This window comes from Budorcas taxicolor, chromosome X (genome assembly GCF_023091745.1).
Source record: "Budorcas taxicolor isolate Tak-1 chromosome X, Takin1.1, whole genome shotgun sequence".
In the NCBI taxonomy this organism is placed as follows: Eukaryota; Metazoa; Chordata; class Mammalia; order Artiodactyla; family Bovidae; genus Budorcas; species Budorcas taxicolor.
The window spans coordinates 78,503,691-78,523,174 of NC_068935.1; the positions used below are offsets into that span (position 1 = coordinate 78,503,691).

General features: G+C 45.0%; 1 protein-coding gene across 1 annotated transcript in view; it reads right to left on the reverse strand.

The window, feature by feature from the left end:
• NHSL2 (NHS like 2) overlaps window positions 1-19,188 on the reverse strand; it is a 288,706-nt gene extending 269,518 nt beyond the window's left edge. The window contains exon 1 of the mRNA XM_052663239.1: window positions 18,909-19,188. Coding sequence (XP_052519199.1) covers window positions 18,909-19,188 — 280 coding nt within the window. The remainder of the gene's footprint in view (window positions 1-18,908) is intronic.
• Between the last annotated feature and the right edge of the window lie 296 nt (window positions 19,189-19,484).

A 19,484-nucleotide genomic window follows, 5' to 3' on the forward strand; every position in this document is an offset into this window, starting at 1 on the left:
TCAAGGCAGACATTTTTGTTCCTTCTTCCTTCTGGTTGAATTTTGCAGTCTGAACCCATTGAGTCCTCCCCTCTGATCCTGCCCTTTCATGTCTTTTATGCCCATCTGTGTTGCTGTACACCTGAAACTAACATGCTATTGCAAATCAACTATACTTCAATAACAAAATAAAATAAAAATTTTATTAATAAAATAATAATTTTATTAACCACTGAGATTCTAATTTAATTCACCCCAGAGGTGAAGTGGGCTTCGCAGGTGGCACAGTGGTAAAGAATCTGCCTGTCAACGCAAGAGATGTGAGTTTGATCCCTGGGTCGGGAAGATCCCTTGGAGTAGAAAATGGCAACCCACTCCAGTATGCTTGCCTAGAAAATTCCATGGACAGAGGAGCCTGGCGGGCTAAAGTCCATGGGGTCGCAAAGAGTTGGACACGACTGAACACACACACACACACACACACACACACACACACACACACACACACACAGAGGTGAGGTCCAGACATTGGTTTACGTATTTTTAAGTTTTCAAGGTGATTCTAATAAGAAGGCAAGTTAAGACTGCTCTAAACCAGTGCTTCTCATGCTTGACTTAACACAAAACCCCTCTGGAGCCGATTTAAAACACACACACACAGAACACGGAAGCAACCTAGATGTCCATCGACAGATGAATGAATAAAGAAGTTGTGGCACATATACACAATGGAATATTACTCAGTCATAAAAAGGAACGCATTTGAGTCAGTTCTAATGAGGTGGATGAACCTAGAGCCTATTATACAGAGTGAAGTAAGTCAGAAAGAGAAAGATAAGTATCGTATACTAACACATATATACAGTATCTAGAAAAATGGTACTGAAGAATTTATTTGCAGGGCAGCAATGGAGAAACAGACATAGAGAATAGACTTATGGACATGGAGACAGGGGAGGAGAGGGTGAGATGTATGGAGAGAGTAACATGTAAACTTACATTACCATATATAAAATAGATAGCCAACAGGAACTTGCTGTATGGCTCAGGAAACGCAAACAGGGGCTCTGCATCAACCTAGAGGGGTGGGATAGGGAGGGAGAGGGGTGGGATGGGGAGGGAGATGGGAGGGAGGTTCCAAAGGGAGGGGATATAAGTATACCTGTGGCTGATTTATGTTCAGGTTTGACAGAAAACAACAAAATTCTGTCAAGCAATTATCCTTCAATTAAAAAATAAATTCACACACACACACACATCCAATGCCTAGGCTTCACTCCCAGAGATTCTGATTTAATTGGTCTGGAGTGGGGCTCAGGCATCAGTGATTTTTTTCAAAATGTGCTAGATGATTCTAAAGCACAGCCAAGGTTGAAAACCCAAACCAATATCCATTACTTGACAGAGGATAACTGAAAAGAGGGAAATCATAGTTTGTCTACCTTGTAAGCTCCATGAGGACAAAGAATTTTGTCTGTCTGTTCACTGCTGTATCTCTAGCACAAAAACAGTGCCTGGAACACAACAGATACTCAATTAATGTTTTCTATTAAATTAATGAATGGTTTATTGGTCTTCACAGGAAAATCAGTGGTAATGTCTCTGGATCTATTTTCATATCTTTGCGTGTGTGCTCAGTGATGTTTGACTTTTTGTGATCCCATGGACTGTAGCCCGCCAGGCTCCTCTGTCGATGGGATTTTTCCAGGCAAGAATACTGGAGTAGGTTGCCATTTCCCTACTCCAGGAGATCTTCCCAAACCAGAGATCGAACCTGTGTCTCTTGTGTCTCCTGCATTGGCAGGTAGATTTTTTACCACTGTGCCACCTGGGAAGCCCCTTTCATTTCTTAAATAAAAGTAATAACTCACAAGACTGTCATGAGGACTGTATGAGACAACATATGTAAAAGTGCTTCATAATTTAGGGAGAAATCAAAAAATGCTAGTTAATCTCACAGGAAAAAAAAATCAATTTCCTGTTTTCTCCTCCTGTCTCACTCCTCAAAGTTTAATTCTCCTTTTAGTCCCACCAAATACAGTCCTGCTGAATCTCCTGAGTTTCCCTAGAAAGCCCCCCGTTTGATCCTACCCTAACTTGGGCTCTACAACTCTTAAATTATTTCTTCTTCTCCGAGCCTGTTCATTTGACCAGAAAATGGAGATAATAGTGGCAACTATATTATGAAGTCACTGTGAGGATAAATGAATTGATGATTCACATATTGCCAGGCACATAGTAAGCCCTTAATAGTAACAATAAAAGCCATGGCTTTTTTTGTCCAAAAGTTCTTCAATTTAGAAAAAACAGGGGGTCACCTCAGTGTAAAAGTAAAGCGGGGTAATCTAGCTGTGATATCTGTCACTTTCTGCTATCAAGAGGTAATTTGATTGGCCAAATAGAAGTGCAAAACACATTCTACTAGCTCTCCCTGTTTGGCAGTCAGCAAAGACGTATACAGCACTTACTGGATACCAAGGCACTGCTGCTGCTGCTAAGTCCCTTCAGTCGTGTCCGACTCTGTGTGACCCCATAGACGGCAGCCCACCAGGCTCCCCCGTCCCTGAGATTCTCCAGGCAAGAACACTGGAGCGGGTTGCCATTTCCTTCTCCAATGCATGAAAGTGGAAAGTGAAAGTGAAGTCGCTCAGTCGTGTCCAGCTCTTCGCGACTCCATGGACTGCAGCCCACCAGGCTCCTCCATCCATGGGATTTTCCAGGCAACAGTACTGCAGTGGGGTGCCACTGCCTTCTCCGACCAAGGCACTGGGGGAACACAACTCTTGAGTGGTCTAATGGAAGACCTAAGCCCTTAAGGAAAAGGCCATATCGCAGGCACCGATCTGGCAGTGGTACATCCTGATTGCAGGCTTCAGAGTATTGGTAATGGCAGAAATTATGAAACAGCTGAAGATAAGCATTAATATAGCAGATTTATTATACAATATAGAAATGTTTAAAGAAAAGGAAACAGGTTTTAGTTTCTTTGATGAGTTATGGGGAGTACTTTATGTATTCTGAATAACTCCTTAGCAGATATATGATTTATATTATATAAACATTTTTAAATGATACATTAATTTGAAAGGGGCTATAAAAGGGTGGATGTATTACCATAACTTTTTCTTACAAAGCAAAAATGAAACATTCATAAGGAAAAATATTAGAAGAATATACATCAGAATGTAGTCAATCTGGTTGATACCAAGGATGATTTTTGTTTTATTATTTTTTTCTTTGTGGTTTCTATACTTCCAACTTTTCTGCATCAAATAAGTATATTTTTATAATTAGGGAAATTATCATTAAAGTTATTACTGGTATTAAAAGTAGACTCCTAGGAAAAAAAGAGAGAAATACAAACACCTATCTCCTACTACGGCACTTAGTCATTCAGCAAACATTTGCAGTGTGCCTACTTTCCAGACTAGATGCTGGGGAAAGAGGGATGAGTTGGCCAGTGTCCTTGTTCTCAGGGATGACAATACATAATATTTTGGGGTGATTTTTTTGCTTGCGAAGCCTTTTCCATATAGGATTTTATTTGATCCTCCCGACAAAAAGTAAACAGGCTCGACACTGAAATTACTTGCATTAGAAAATACCGAAATTGGGCATTATCCCTTGGCAAAACGAGCAAAATTAGCCAAGTTCATAACCAGGGCCTCTTTCTACCTCTAAAGGCATGTCACTAGCCCACAACCATATAATAGAACTCTGAGTTCCCTTAGGGTTGAGGAAACCCTTCAAACTCATCTGAACTTATTAGGATTTGAAGGCCTCAGCAGTTTTATCTTATTTCCAAAGCCCCACAACCTTTAAAACAGGCTTTTACTCTTCCCAGGAGAGGATGCTAACTTCTAGCTTCCAGTTCATCTTGGAGCCAGGAATGGCCAGGCTGTTCTTCGAAGTTTCAAAGAAGAGGGTTATGTTACTTTCAAAAGGTGGTAAAGGAAAGGAAATAAAAATGAATTCAAGAGGTTTCAGTACATAGTGGGCAGTCTCTGCCTCAACCATCTTCTCCCAACCTGGGCCACATGGAGGAACAAAGGTTGCAAAAGTAAACAAAGCACAGCAGAAACACAGCAGAATCAGAGAAGGCTGTAACAAGGAGGGACTGCCTGGATGCGTGAATAGACGTTTTCAGGAAGACAAGAGAGAAAAGGGCTATGGAAGGTTTCCTTGCCTCTGCTCTATGTTTTCACCTACTACCCAGTAGCCTGCAGTGAGGTTATCTCCCTCCCCACTGTCCTCCCAACTAAATATCAAGACTCAAGGGCAAAAGGTAGGTCTTATCAATTCATTGTCACCAGTACTTGGCACAGGGCCTGGCACAATCTTAGTACAATGAGCTAGGTAGGAATTAGCCCTTGAAGCCGGCTCTACATCACCATATTAGCGATAAATTGCTTTCTTTCGTTAAAGAATATTAAAATTAAAGGTGAAAAATAGCTCAGCTCTACCCAAACTCACCATTTCAAAACACATTTTAAACAGAACACAGCCAAGTTTTAAAACAGATATTGAAGAAATGCTGTCTATATTTTCCCATCTAGAACCCAGAAGCAACAAGCCCTCACAACGAACAATTACCCTGAGTTGTTCACCATAGAAAGCAGACATTTAGTCTGGAGCCTCAGGCAGGAGCAGCACAGCCCCCACTAACAGCAGACAGCAGCCTGTGCATCTGGAGGGGAGACGTTTTGTCACCATAAAGAGAAGCTCTGCCAAGCAGGATGCAGCATGGGTGGAGCTGGCAGCAGATGGAGTGAGTTAAAGAGGATGGGGGTTAGGAGGGGGAGTTCTATAAATTTCTCAAGAACAGGATTTAGCTCTCACATGTATCTGTATGCCTGGTGTCTGGCCTGGTCCCAGGCACCACAAGAACCACCTGTACTCTTGTGCAAGTTGTATTCCTACAAGGGCACCACCAAGGGATCTCAAGTTGGGGACAAAATTCAAGTCAAACCCAATGCCCTGTCGGACTGCACATGGACTTTAATTATTAATTTCAAAATTGGTCCACCCAGAAGATGCTCTGTTTTTCAATAGCTATGACCAGAACAAGTGATCTTTTCTAATTGCTACGCTCAAAGAATGTGCTTTTGTCTTTTTGTTCCACCAAAAGGGGTGGGTTTTCCTCATTGATCCATCCAGAGGTGGCACCCTTTTTGTCACCCCTCTATCTGGAGGGGACACCTATGTGCCATATATAATGCTACCAGCTCCCACTGGCATCTAACAGCAGCTCAATACATGCTAACCGGAATGGAAGGACTCCTCATCTTCACTGGCTCTTCCACCCACCATCTCCTCCTCACGTGCATCAGTTTTGAAACTACAGGCACAAAGTGTAAAGCCTCTGTGTCAGTCAATAACATTTGTTTCCTAAATCTACCACTTTCGGTAATTTGGAATTATGGGGGGAAAGATTTCATCGTGCTGTTTCACAATGGGGAGTAACCTTATGTAACTCATTATTTCAAAAGGCGAAACAGGTTATAAATTGGAATACAGTGAAACTTTGCTATCCAGAAGCCCCAAGTCTCTCTCAAGAGCAAAGTTTCCCAGGCGTTTTACTCTTCCCCTCCCCCCCTCCACTTTTTCATACCGAATCATTCCTTTAATTTGCATCATTCTGAGTGGAACTTTTCCTGAAAACTTTTCCTCAGTCTTCTTAAACAGATTCCTCTGAAGATGCTGCAGCCTCTTCTCAATGCCTTGTCATAATCAGCATCAGCTATTGTTGGGGACACAAATCAGAGGGGATGCCTTTAGTATCTCTCCCCTCTGATCACAGCAGAGAGAGAGGACACTAAAAGTGTCCCTCCCCCATAGTGAGAGGACACTAAAAGTGTCCCTCCCCCATAGTTTTCTCCTCTCACTTGTCACCCTTGTCCCAGCATTTCTCAGGGGCTGATGATAGGGTCACCTAAATGGATGTCTCAGGATCTCAGAACAGCCACAGGAGAGGTTCTCTACTTGAAGCCAGTGCAACCACCGACCCTGGGACCTCTTTGGACCAGTCCTCTTCCTTTCTCTGGGCAACTGCTGGCCTAGATCCACATTCTAAAACTCTATTTCTACTGGGATAATGGAAGGGATAAAAAGAGAAATACTTTTTCTTCCACATTGCATTTGCTGGAGTAGATATGGGTTTAAAAATACTAAACACATGGGACTTCCCTGGTGGAACAGTGGTTAAGATTCTGTGCTGCCAGTTCAGGGGACTCAAGTTCAATCCCAGGTCAGGGAACTAAGATCCCACATGCCCTGCAGTGAGGTGAAATGCAAAAAAGAAATTAAAAATACTAAACACAACAATCTATACGGTTGTTCTCACTATTATGCTCTAATAATCTGCCTGCACGAAATGGTGCATCATATAAGAGACTTGTAGAAAGCATGAAGTCCAATCTAGACATTGATTCAGAGGTAACCATTTCAATCTCTATTTATGATTTCTAGCATAGCCTAATTTGGAACACTAAATATTATTACAAAGTAGAAGTTTCCTTCCTTTTCCCTGTACTCCAACAACCCTCTGCAGAGTGGAATTTTAATATTCTTTTGCAAAGACAGGCAAGTTGAGGTTGACTTGATGCAGGGGTCCAACCCAGGAACATCAAGAGTGATATTAAATAGCTATGATGTAAGAAAACAAAAATACTATTCCCTGGTAGTCCAGTGCTTGAGAGTCTGCCTGCCAATGCAGGGGACACAAGTTCAATCCCTGGTCCTGGAAGATTCCACATGCCTCAGGATAACTAAGCCCATGCAGCACAATTACTGAGCCCATGCTCTGCAACTGCTGAAGCCCCGGCTCCTAGAGCCCATGCTCCACAAGAGAAACCACTGCAATGAGAAGCCTGCGCACCACAATTAAAGAGTAGTCTTTGCTTCCCACAACTGGAGAAGGCCCTCACCCAGCAACAAAGACCCAGTGCAGCCATAAATTAATTAAATAAATAAACAAATCTTTAAAATATACTGTTCTCATCTTGAACAGTGTGGAGATTCCTTAAAAAATTGCAAATAGAACTGCCTTATGACCCAGCAATCCCACTGCTGGGCATACACACCGAGGAAACCAGAATAGAAAGAGACACATGTACCCCAGTGTTCATCGCAGCACTGTTTATAACAGCCAGGGCATGGAAACAACCTAGACGTCCATCAGCAGATGACTGGATAAGAAAGCTGTGGCGCATATACACAATGGAGTATTACGCAGCCATTAAAAAGAATACATTTGAATCAGTTCTGATGAGATGGATGAAACTGGAGCCGATTATACAGAGTGAAGTAAGCCAGAAAGGAAAACACCAATACAGTATACTAACACATATATATGGAATTTAGAAAGATGGTAATGATGACCCTGTATGCGAGACAGCAAAAGAGACACAGATGTGTAGAGTGGACTTTTGGACTCTGAGGGAGAGGGAGAGGGTGGGATGATTTGGGAGAATGGCATTGAAACATGTATACTATCATGTACGAAACGAATCGCCAGTCTATGTCCGATGCAGGATACAGGATGCTTGGGGCTGGTGCACGGGGATGATCCAGAGAGATGATATGGGGTGGGAGGTGGGAGGGGGGTTCATGTTTGGGAACTCATGTACACCCGTGGTGGATTCATGTCAATGTATGGCAAAACCAATACAGTATTGTAAAGTAAAATAGAGTAAAAATAAAATTTTTAAAAAAATAAAAATAAAAAATAAAGGTAACAGAGTAAAAATAAAATAAAATAAAATATACTGTTCTCATCTAGAAGGTCAATAGTTGTTAATGACATGTTATAACCAAAAAATGGAAAATTCAAGATGCTTAACTTTGCCTTAACATATACTTATTCTTTTTATTAATAAAACTAACTGGCTTCATTTTTCTAATTTCTTCTGTTGTCTTATGAAGTTAAAAAAGTGTATTATCCAATTTTTAGGAGTTAAATACTTTATTCATACAGAAGACCAGTTGGTCTGCAAGTCCATGCCCTAGAGTGGTGCTATCCACATAGCACTATGGAGCATTTGAAAGGTAGCTAGACTGAACTGAGATGTTGCGTAAGTGCAAAATTCACATTAAGTTTTGAAGACCTAATACAAAAGAATAATGTAAGGTACCGCTAATCACTTTAATAATGATTGCATGGCAAAATGATACTGTTTTGGATATACTGGGTTAAATAAAATGCATTATTAAAAATTTTTTTGAAGTGTACTAACTTGGTATTATTATTGCTTACAATGAGTTCATCCATGAGGTCATTTTTGTCATTTACTTTAATATAATCCTGTATTATAGTTCATGCTCATTATCCACAAATACATTATAATTTTTCAAACGCTGGACGGTCCCTTCCAGTTTTAACCATCTTTACCACAATAGTGGTTCTCACCACGTCTGCACATTAGAATCACCTGGGGGTCTTTTAAAAATCCTGGTTCCTGGGCCTCATCTCCCAGAAATTCTGGTTTTACTGGTATGAGGTATGGCCATGCGTGGCATTAGTAACTTTTTAAAGCTCTCCAAGTAATTCAGTTAGGGTCTATATTTTTGGCTGTAGTTTTAACAGTGAAAAATGCAACCAGACAAGTAGTGTGAAGGATTCTACTCAGGGAGATGACTGAATTGCCTGGTGGTCTGGGCATGCTGCAGACAGCCCCAAGGTATGCCCATGACCTCGAAGCTGTATGGCTTCGAGATCAGGGCTTACTGGTTCTAATTCCATGCTGGTGAGAAACAGATCCTCAGGCAAGTTGCCAAATATGTCACTGAAATATCCTGAGGCCCCAGAAGTTTCTGTGAGAAGAAGGTGGCTCTTCACCCATAAATCAAGCTGGTTCTGTAAAACTGGTGAGCCAAGCCAGAAGCCACGAAGCCGTCCTGAGGGAAGAGGTGACCAGGGAGCAAGCTGGACATTTAGACAAGGGCTCTGCCCCAAGGCAGGGGATGCTGTCTAGTTGTGCGACCTGCGTCCGTCCTCTGCTGCTTCATTAAAGCTTCTCCTTGGCATCCCAGCCTGGCAGGTCCTTGTGGTCAGCCAGCACCACATATTCCATGATAATAAACATCTCAGATCTGCCAAGACCCTCAGTGGTGCCTCGGCTTCAGTTCCAAAGACTGTTTCCCCCCTTGGTTGGCGAGGCAGTGAACAGATGTCAGTGGGGGAGAATGAAGGGAGGAGTCGAAGCAAAGGAAAATCCTTGGGTTGGGAGAGATGAGCTGACAGCTTCAAAAGCTAGATGCTGCTCCTCCACGAGCACACAGGCAGGCATTCTTTACATATTCTGCAAAAGGGAGGAATGGCTGCAAATCGGAGCTGTCTAGGAAATATTTTTATTATAACTTCATCTTGACAGTATCCTCATCCAGGGATTTCAAAAGGTTTTGTGGAATTTCATCTTCTTAGTATTTAGTGATTGTGTGCAGGATTGTGGCATATGGGCCCAACATTTTCCATACATTATTCTGGATCTTCACGACAGCCTTCTAACCTGGGGAGCATTAACCTCCTTTTACAGATGAGGGACTGTGGTTCTGAGACACTCAAATCAGCTTAATAATATAAGTGCTGGGCAAGTCAGTCTTAAAACTACAGGTGCTACTTTCAAATCCCAAGATTCTTCTCCTGAACATGTCATTCATTGTCATTAAAAGTAATCCATGTTCACTTAGGAAGTTTCAAAAAATACAGAAAGGTATGAGAAAAAAAATCCACCCACTCCCATAATCTCAACCATTGCTGTCTTTGCTATCATTTACTATCATTGTTATCATCCTGAGATAACAACCACTGTTAACATTTTGGCAATACCCCTCCAGTTTCTTTTTATATATGCGCTTTATTTTAGATATTATCATCCCCGGAGAAGGGATGATATCATACATGCAATTTAATACCCTGGTTTTTCACTTAGCATCATTTTGCACATTTCCACATATCCTCATATTTTTGTTTTGAGCACTATTTTTCTTAGTTGTCTAGTTTTCTACCACATCGACCTGTCACCATTTATAGAACCATATCCATATCATTAAGTTGTTTCCATTTGGGGGTTAACATAAATAACCAAAAGATGCAGTGAGGATCTACAAACATTTTCCCCACAATATCTGATCATTTCTTTAAGCATAGTGAAGGGAAGTCACTCAGTCGTGTCCGACTCTTTGCGACCCCGTGGACTGTAGCCTACCAGGCTCCTCTGTCCATGGGATTTTCCAGGCAATAGTCCTGGAGTGGATTACCATTGAAATGGAATTACTGGATCTGGGGTGATAAGAGCACATAATGACACTACTGGGATTGCTGAAAACTGTGATGCACAGCCTCCTGTGAGAGCAGAGAACGCCCAAGATCTGCTGGTGGAGGAGACCTCACTCCCCTTAGGGCCTGCTGGTTGGGGAAAACAACATGAGTTTGACTATTTTGCAGATACAGGGAATCAAACTATAAATTGCCAAGCAGTTAATTACACTGTTCTCAGAAGCAAATTTTTTAAAAAAAAAAAAAGCACTTAAAATAAAAACAGCTGAATCATTTTAAAAACTCATCTCCTCTTTGAATCCATTTTCCAAAGGAAAAAAAATATTTTTCTGATTGTCCCCTAGATGAATCACAGACCATTCTCAAGAATCTAGAAAGAATTTAGAAAGAAAATAAAATAAAACATATAGTGAAACATCAAATGTCCCCACTCGCAAAAAAGCAGGGACATGAATAATATATTTTGCTCTGGAATGCAACTGGATCCACACAGCTGGTGATATAACAAGCAGGTAGATTCTTGCTTTCTCTCCCTCTTTCTATCTCACTGTGGCATGGGGTGCCTCCTGGCTTGGATGTCTTAGGGGGAACCAGGACTTGGCTCCGCAAAGCAGGGAAGGGCCAAGGTCACTTAGGTCTCATCTGCCCAAGGATAATGAAAACTTGAATGTAGATCAAGAAAATCTGCAGTTCCTATTACAACTGTGTTTGAATCTTCCTAAGGACGCTCCAGTATCCAGTTTCTTGGTCAGCAAACAGGGTGTTAGCACCTCCCCACCCCACCTCCACCTGAGGGCTCACTCTGAGTCAGGAGGTGCCTTGTACCCGCTCCTCCTAAATCACTTGAGTTAGTTCCTCCCCCACACTAGCCCTCTCACATATCCAGGGCCGCGCACACAGGCTACCTCCTGAGCCAGGAATTCCCTCCACCTCCTTCTTCAATTGGCCAGCTCCAGATCATCCTTCAGAACTCACTCTGAGCTGAATTAGGTGAGCTTCCTTCGCCTTCCGATGACCCCCGGGCTTGCCTATGATTGGACAGTATGATGACTCCAGGCTCTCTCTGCTGGACCATGGGGCTGCACTCTAACTTGGCTCTATATCCTCAGAGACCAGCACAGGGCCAGACCCAGAGTCAGGTCCTCAATACATGTGTGATGGTTAGAAACAAGGGAGGAATTAAACTTAATAGCTATTTATTAAGTGCCAAGCACTATTTTAGGGACTAGAGATGGGGCAGTAAAAACAGAGAAAAATCTCCACCCTAAAGATGCTTCCTTTCTATTGAGGAGCTTACAGTTTAGAAAGAAAGAGAGGGAGGGACAGCAGGAATAGAGGAGGGATAGACAGAGGTTGCTCAAACCTTCCAAGTTAAAGGACTGAGCCTAGTGGTCTTCTACACAATCAGACTCAGTGCCTCACATACAAAGCACCTTGTTGCAAGCCTCCTTGTGCAAACACAGTCAGCACATCTCCTGTTTGTGGCATTACTGACATAGTCTTGTCTATTAAGATACTGCCATCCAATGGAGGTTCCTCAAAACATTAAAAATAGAACTACCATATGATCCAGCAATTCCACTTCTGGGTATTTCTCCAAAGAGAATATCATGCTTAATGAAATAAGTCATACAGAAGAAGACAAATATCAGACGATTTTACTTATATGTGGAATCTAAAAAACAAAACAAATGAACAAACATAACGAAACAGAAACAGAGTCATAGATACAGAGAATAAACAGGTGGTTGCCAGCAGGCAGCAGGTGGGGGGATGAGTGAAATAGATGAGGGAGATTAAGAGGTACCAACTTCCAGGTACAAAATAAAGGAATCATAGGGATAAAATGTACAGGATGGGAAATAGAGTCAATAATAACGTAATATCTGTTTTGTGTGGTGACAGATAGTAACTAGACTTACCATGGGATCAATCTGTAAGGTATAGAAAAATGGAATCGCTATATTGTGCATCAGGAACTAACACAGCGCTGTAGTCAATCATACTTCAAAAACCATACAAATAAACACGGGAAAAAAAGAGAGCAGATTTGTGGTTACCAGAGGAGATGGGGTGAGAGGAGGGAGAACTGGATGAAGGTGGTCTATAGGTACCAACTTCCAATTATAAGTACTAGAGTTGTTACATATAACTAGCACTGCTGTCTGCTATATCTGAAGTTAAGAGAGTAAATCCTAACAGTTCTTATCACAAGGAAGAAATACTTTTTTCTTTAATTGTGTATCTACATGATACGATGAATGTTCACTAAACATTATACTACTCACTATATGATGTATGTAAGTCAAATAATCAACCCGTACACCTGAACTTATGCAGTGCTGTATGTCAATTATATTCCAATAAAACTGAAAGGAAAGTAAATAAATAAAGTGGAAGAAAAGATACTGCCATCCAGTGTACTCTAACTTGAAAACTTCAGTGAGGGAAATCATGGAATTCTCCAGAGCAGGAAAGAGCTGACAGCTTGAACCAGGAAGGTTAGCTCAGTGCTTCCCAAAGGAGGGTAGAAGACTCTAGAAGGCCATCCAGATAACTCTAGAGGAGTTATCACAAGACGTCTATGAGTCTGCAGATCCACCAAGTACTATTCATCTACTGAATAAGCACTGTTCTGTCTATGTATGACGGAGAAGGCAATGGCACCCCACTCCAGTACTCTTGCCTGGAAAATCCCATGGATAGAGGAGCCTGGTAGGCTGCAGTCCATGGGGTTGCTAAGAGTCGGACACGACTGAGCAAATTCATTTTCACTTTTCACTTTCATGCATTGGAGAAGGAAACGGCAACCCACTCCAGTGTTCTTGTCTGGAGATCCCAGGGATGGGGGAGCCTGGTGGGCTGCCGTCTATGGGGTCGCACAGAGTCGGACACAACTGAAGCGACTTAGCAGCAGCAGCAGCAGCAGCCTATGTGGGAAGAGAAGATCATCAATTTTAAATCTACAAATTCATGTAAAAGCATTGCTGAATTCACAGTAGCACTCTTAGTATTTTTTTTTTTTACCATGTGCTTAGTCGCTCAGTTGGGTCCGACTCTTTTGCGACTCCATGGATGGCAGCCCACCAGGCTCCTCTGTCCATGGGGATTTTCCAGGCAAGAATACTGGAGTGGGTTGCCATGCCCTTACCACAGGGAATTCTAAAACCCCAATTCCATCCTTGGATCCCAAACCAGATTGAATGGAAAATCCTATGGCGTGTTAACTGGGGTCCGGATTCTGGTTATCAGCTCTCCTCAACCTAGAGGAGAACACCGGGTACCCAGGCATCCTGTGCTGATATGCTGGCAAACAAGATGATATCTATCCCTGAAACTGAGAGCTCTTTGAAGGGACAGACTGTGTCTCATTTATCTGTGGGTCTCTAAAACCCAGCACAAGGGTGAGTGCTGGGTGAAGGAAACAGTACCCAAAGTGGTGCCCTTTCTTCAAAGCTAGAAAGCAATGATCTGAGGAAAAGGTGATTTGAGTCCCTCAGAAAAAATATAGAGAGCAGCAAAGCTAGTAGGTCTGTTAAGCTACTCAAGCTTTGAAGAAGAATAAATTCATACTTTAGAAACATGTATGTTAAACACATTTTTGGTAATAATTTTATTTTCTCATTCCCCTAGGCTTTTAACAAAAGTACCTTTGGAAATGCCAACTAGACTCTGCTGTAATAACAGAAAATAGGATGTGGGTATGCAATGAGAAGTGTCCACAGTTGGATTAAAAGCTATTAGGGAAAATAGAAGATATAGAGATGATAGAAGGATTGTGAAGGAAAGATTCAGTGGAAAGGTGACCTTCAGAGGACAGTGTCAGGTCACTGGCCCAGCCGTCCCTTCCCAACTAAAGATCCTTTTTCCAAGGCTATTTCCTACTGAACACTTCAAGAAGACTGTTTTAGCAAGGGATCCCGTTGCCTCACATCTATTCTTTACATGACGCAAGGCTGATCTTCCTTTCTCCCCTCTGCCTCCATCTCACCCCCTAAGTCCCAACTGTAGAAACCCCAGGAGGCCTCTTCTCCAGATCCCTCAGTTCCCAAAGGTAGCAAGAGCTATTCCTCATCCTAACCTAGTCCCAGCTAGAAAAAAAAAGGCCGCAGCAGTGACTCTCAATGAACAGCTGACTTTGAACTTAGCATCCTTACAGAAGGCAGAGTACTGGTTTGGATGGCAGAAGCCCTGGCTTCTAGATCAAGGCCTCCTGCCACTGACCTGCACTGTGACCTAAGCAGTGCCACATTCCCCAAGAAGCAGATTATGTCCATGCTCAGGGCACCAAAAACAGGAGTACAAAAGAGAGAGAGAATGAAAGAATCTAATAAGAAGCTATTTTATTTTCAACATACAAGTGGAGCTCTGAGTAATCCTTCAAAATAAGATTTTATTTGCAGGTTTAGTATTGTTTCCATTTAGAATTAGGTATGAAGAGGCACTATGATCTTTCCAGCACTTAAAGCCACAAAAGATCCTGATCCATCTGGGTGCCTTTAGATAAGTCCCTACCCTTTCCTGAGAAGAAAATAGAGAAGTATTATGGTGCCCATAACGGTTAATGACCAAATTGTTCGTGCCACATAGCATAAACTCCACTCCACCCAAGCCAGAGAAATACAGGGACAAATGATGCAAATTCACCACCCTTCTCCTGTCACCTAATCAACTCCATAAAGATAAACATTAAGCCCAAGAGCCATAACTCGAATCCTCTCCTATTACTCTACTCTTCCGTCATTCTGATGTTTTCTATCACTTTAGCTGTTCATGTGTCTAAAAAAAGGGAAAATATTAAATTTCTCATTTCTAAAGTGGAGGAAATTCTAGTGGACATTTTGGTGTCCAAATTTCCAGAGAAGATGTTTTCAACACATGGAAATACCATGAAGCAGGAATTTCACGGTATTTACTTAAAAGAAAATAGGCTTGCTCCCCCTCCCCACCCTGTCAAACCAACTGTCCCAACAGTCTCTGGGGCTGACAGATAGGAGAGAGACAAAAGTGAGCCCTGGTAGAGTGCTTTTTCCAAGTCCCCCAAGTTCTCTCTGCTCCATCCAACTCTCAAGCAGGCCATATCCCCTCCTCAGTAGCCATGATGGTCAGATTCAAGGTCTACCATACCTCATCTAATGGTAAACTGGCTGCAGTCTAGAGGTTCAGTTTTCATTTTTTATCTCCATATAGATTTACAACAGTCTCTGCTCATGCTGGAATTATGGTTTAAACATAAATAAACCTGCTGTCCTTTCTGATTTGCAGCCAGAGTTGCCGCAAAGTTGGAAAATCATGAGGCAGGAATTTTACATAAAGATGAAGTGGGAGTTTCCACCATCGACCCAACTGGCTGTATTCAAGCCAAAATCATCGCAAGAAGGAACAGAGCATCTTTCCCACAAGTTCATCGGCCAGTGTAACAAGATACCTCCCCAGTGTTATTAAACATACCTAGTGTTGTCCTGTGCTTCAGTGACTTCCTTGCTTGCACAGGAGATATTATACCTCCAGGCCAACGGCTGAATTAGCATCTAAGCACCTACATACATTAAATAGATCTCTGACGGAGAAACTGGAAAGCGTGGATTGACTCAGCACAAGGCGGAAGACATGGAGCTACATGCCTGGCTCTGACCCAGTGACTTCCCACTGGCTTTGACCATGCCATTCTTGAGACGAAGAGCACAAAGTCCAGGACACGAATGCAATAAAGAGGGTCACATTCAAAGCCAGATGTGAGGAAAAAGGCAAGTTATACGCAGGGTGATGCCAAGGGTGCAGCAACAGCGACAGATCTACAACCAGAGGAACCTGGTGCGGTCCTATAGCACATCCTCTCCTCCTTCCAAACCCCATCCCCCAGTTACAAGAGCTTCTGGGGCAGTCCCAAAGGGGTTCAAGTTACCAAAGAAAAGCCTTCAGTGGAGGAGAGGCTGTTGCCAGGCAACCAGTCCAGTCCAGTCCCACCCTTGTAACCTTGAAGATGGTGGGGGCATGATCCTTGATTGTGGAGAGGAAGGAACACCTTGGACTCCTTTAGCATCAACTTTCTCCTCCTCTATCTTTCTCCCTCTCCTCTCCCTGTTCTCCCCCATCTGGCCTCCCTGCCCAGCTCAGCCTGCAGTCTGATCTCCACAAGCCGGAAGGCTATGGGCCAGTCTGACTTGTCATTACTCAGTCTGGAGGTGGCAGCCAAACTGTCCCTGCAGGGAGGCTACAAGCTGCTGGCCTGTCAGGTGTCATTCACTCTGGCCATGTTGCTTCCAAACTTTCCTTCCCCATTCTTTCCTGACCTCATGGCCAAAAAAATAGCTAGAGCAAGAATTTGGGGGAAATCCAGCCTGATGGAGGACATATAGGGTAAAATGTTGACTGGGAGTGCCCACCACCAGCAAAATGGTCAGTAACAGAGTAGGAGTGCTAGGAGGAAAAGAAACAGGGAAGAATTCATGGGGTCGCAAAGAGTCGGACACGACTGAGCGACTGAACTGACAACAATGGGGGGGAAAGCATTTTTAGTTGGGGTCAAAATATATAATATACATCTGCTGAACACTATTGAAGCTTATGTCCGAGCAACATGGGGGGTGGCCAGATGGTGCACTGATTATGCTCCCCAACTCCCTCTGCATTTGGCACTTGTGCTCAGATCATTGCTGAGAAGGCCTAATTTAAGTGTCGCACAATCAAAGCTCCTGAAAAGTGTGCAGTGGGAACCTCAAGGGGAGTCTAGAGGAGGGCATTAGACCAGAAAATGGAAAACCAGACCTTCTCGCCAAATTAAGGTAGCTGTGTTCCATTTATACAGCAGGCCCCTTCAATGTCTCTGAGCCTGGGGACAGGTACACTCTCAAAGGCAAGCAGCTGCCCCAAAGATGAGAGATAGCCACTCTCTCAGCTCTTACAAATTTCAAGGAAGCCAACCCAATGCAATTTTTCCGAAGAAATTGCTCCCTTCCTTTAAAATAGGCGTTGCATAAAGCCATCTCTTTCTAACCCAGCAGGTCACTGGCCCAAAGGCAACTTGGTGAAGCCATTCCTTCCCTCACACAGAAAGAGCTCTCAGACAGAAAGGTGCAAGTTGGAAAAACAGAGCTTCCTCACTGTCCTTAACTCACCCTGATATGCTCATTAGGTGGCTCTCTGCAGGCCAGGTGGGCATTTTGAAAATGACTCCCCAAACTGACTTTTCAAATTCCTCCTAGGCTAATCTTGGTAGTCAGTGGGATCCCAGGAAAAAATCAACAGTGACCTTCTCACCCTCTCTCTTAAGTGAGAATTAACCAGACCTAAGGCCCCAGCTTTCCTGCTCCCCTGCCAGGAAGAGGTTTCTGGCCCCGTGTCTACATTCCATCTGGCAGTCAATTGTGTCTTCCACCTTCCTTGCCCTACAGGACCCAGTGACCTCCACCATCTACCTCAGAGACCAGAGAGTTTTTGGAAGAGGGGTGCCAGGGCCTGTGACTCTTATTCTATGCAAGGGGTGGGATCGCGGTGAGGTCTGCAACGGAGAGGGGCTGACTCAGACACTTCTTTCCCAAAGCAGCTGCAATCACAAGTCAGTCAGTAGCCATTCTGCTCCCATCTGAAACGTCTTTCCACACTGCTCCTTCTCTCTCCTAACTTTCTGGTGCTGTCAATTGGCCCTGGTACCTGGCATGCCCCAGCTGAGGTCAACATTTCCAACACATTCAATCCCCTTGCTTTCACCAAAAGTCCCACACTCTGAAGGATCACGGCATTTCCATGGACAGAGGATTCCCCGTTTAAAGCGTTGGGGTTCAAAATAGTAAAGCACAAGGGCTCGCGTTGCCCTCCTGCCCTCTGACGGGCCCTGTGTGCTCAGTAAGGGCACCACCGAGTTTCTCAGGCATGGTGATTTCGAAAGTGAAGTCGCTCAGTCGTGTCCAACACAAAACTGATGACAGTTGCTTTAAACGGTTCTCCCAAGCAAGTCTGTGCAACAGGACCCTAGGGGTAAAGGGTCAGAGGAGCCGGCTGCGAGGGGGAGTCTCCCCTCCTCGCCACCCTCTCCAGCCTCTCCTGGAGCACCAGCCCTATTTCGCGGAGAGAAGCGGGCGGGCTCTCAGACTTTTCTCGGAGCGAGAGCGGCGATCACGCTCCAGCGCGAAGTTGTACAGGTTTCAAGTCGGTAGGCACCGCTGGCAGGGCTCCTACCGCCGCGTAGGTGGCGGGCTGCTCCGGCGCGCTTTCTGAAGTGGCCAAGTTCCGAGACTGGAGCAAAGACGCCAGCGGCGCGGCCATTTAGTTCCCGACGCCGCGAAGACGAGTACGCCTCGGGCCTGGGGGCGGCGCCGAAGCGGTCGGTACTCAGCGGCTCCCGGGGACCCTCGCAGGTCCCCCGCCTTCCTTCCCCAAATCCCCAGAAGGTGGCCGCCAGTCCCAAGGCGGGGAACCCCTAGGACACATGGCCACTCGGGACGGCGCCACCGGGTCCAGGGGCAGGAAGTTCCAGCCCGAGTGCGGCGAGCGTGGAGTCAGGGAAATGGGATCTCCCCGCTCCCGGAGGGGAAGGGAGGGAAGGGCCGAGGAGGGGTGGGGCCGGTGGGGGAGGGGTGCACGCAGAGCGGGCGCGTGCTGGCGCCCCCAGAGGCGGGGTGCAAGCGGGGCCGCCAGCCCTGGCGCGGCTTACCTAACTCTTCCTCGTGGTCCTCCCGGCCGAGCAGGCGGTAGGGAAGGCGGCGGCGGAGGCGCACGGTGCGCCGGAACAGACTGTCGGTGCGGCGCCCCAGGGCCAGCAGGTGCCCCTCGAGGTCCTCGAGCAGAGCCAACGAGTGGCCGCAGAGGTCGGCGAGCTGCCGGAGCACGCTGAGCGCGGCCAGGTGGCTCACGTCGCGGAGCTCGGTCAGCGGCTGTGGCGGGTTTCGCGGACACAGGCGCTGGGGCACCACCGTGCGCCTGTAGAACGGCATCCCGGGCGTGGGCGCGGGGGACCAGTCCGGCGGCGCGGCCGGCTCGCCCCGAACGGCGACCCTGACCCGAGCGCCCCTGCGCGGCGGCCTCAGCTCCGGGTGAAGCAGGCCCCTGGGCTCGGGCTGGCGAGCGGGCGGGTTCCCAGCCTGGAGCGCCGACTCCCCCCAGGGCTGCACACTCGCTGGAGCCACCAGTCTCTCTGACTCTGGCTCGCTGGGCTCCTCCTCCTCCTCCCCGCCTTTCTCCACCTCCTCTTCCCTCACTCTGCTACTTCGGGATCCCCCCACCCACTTTT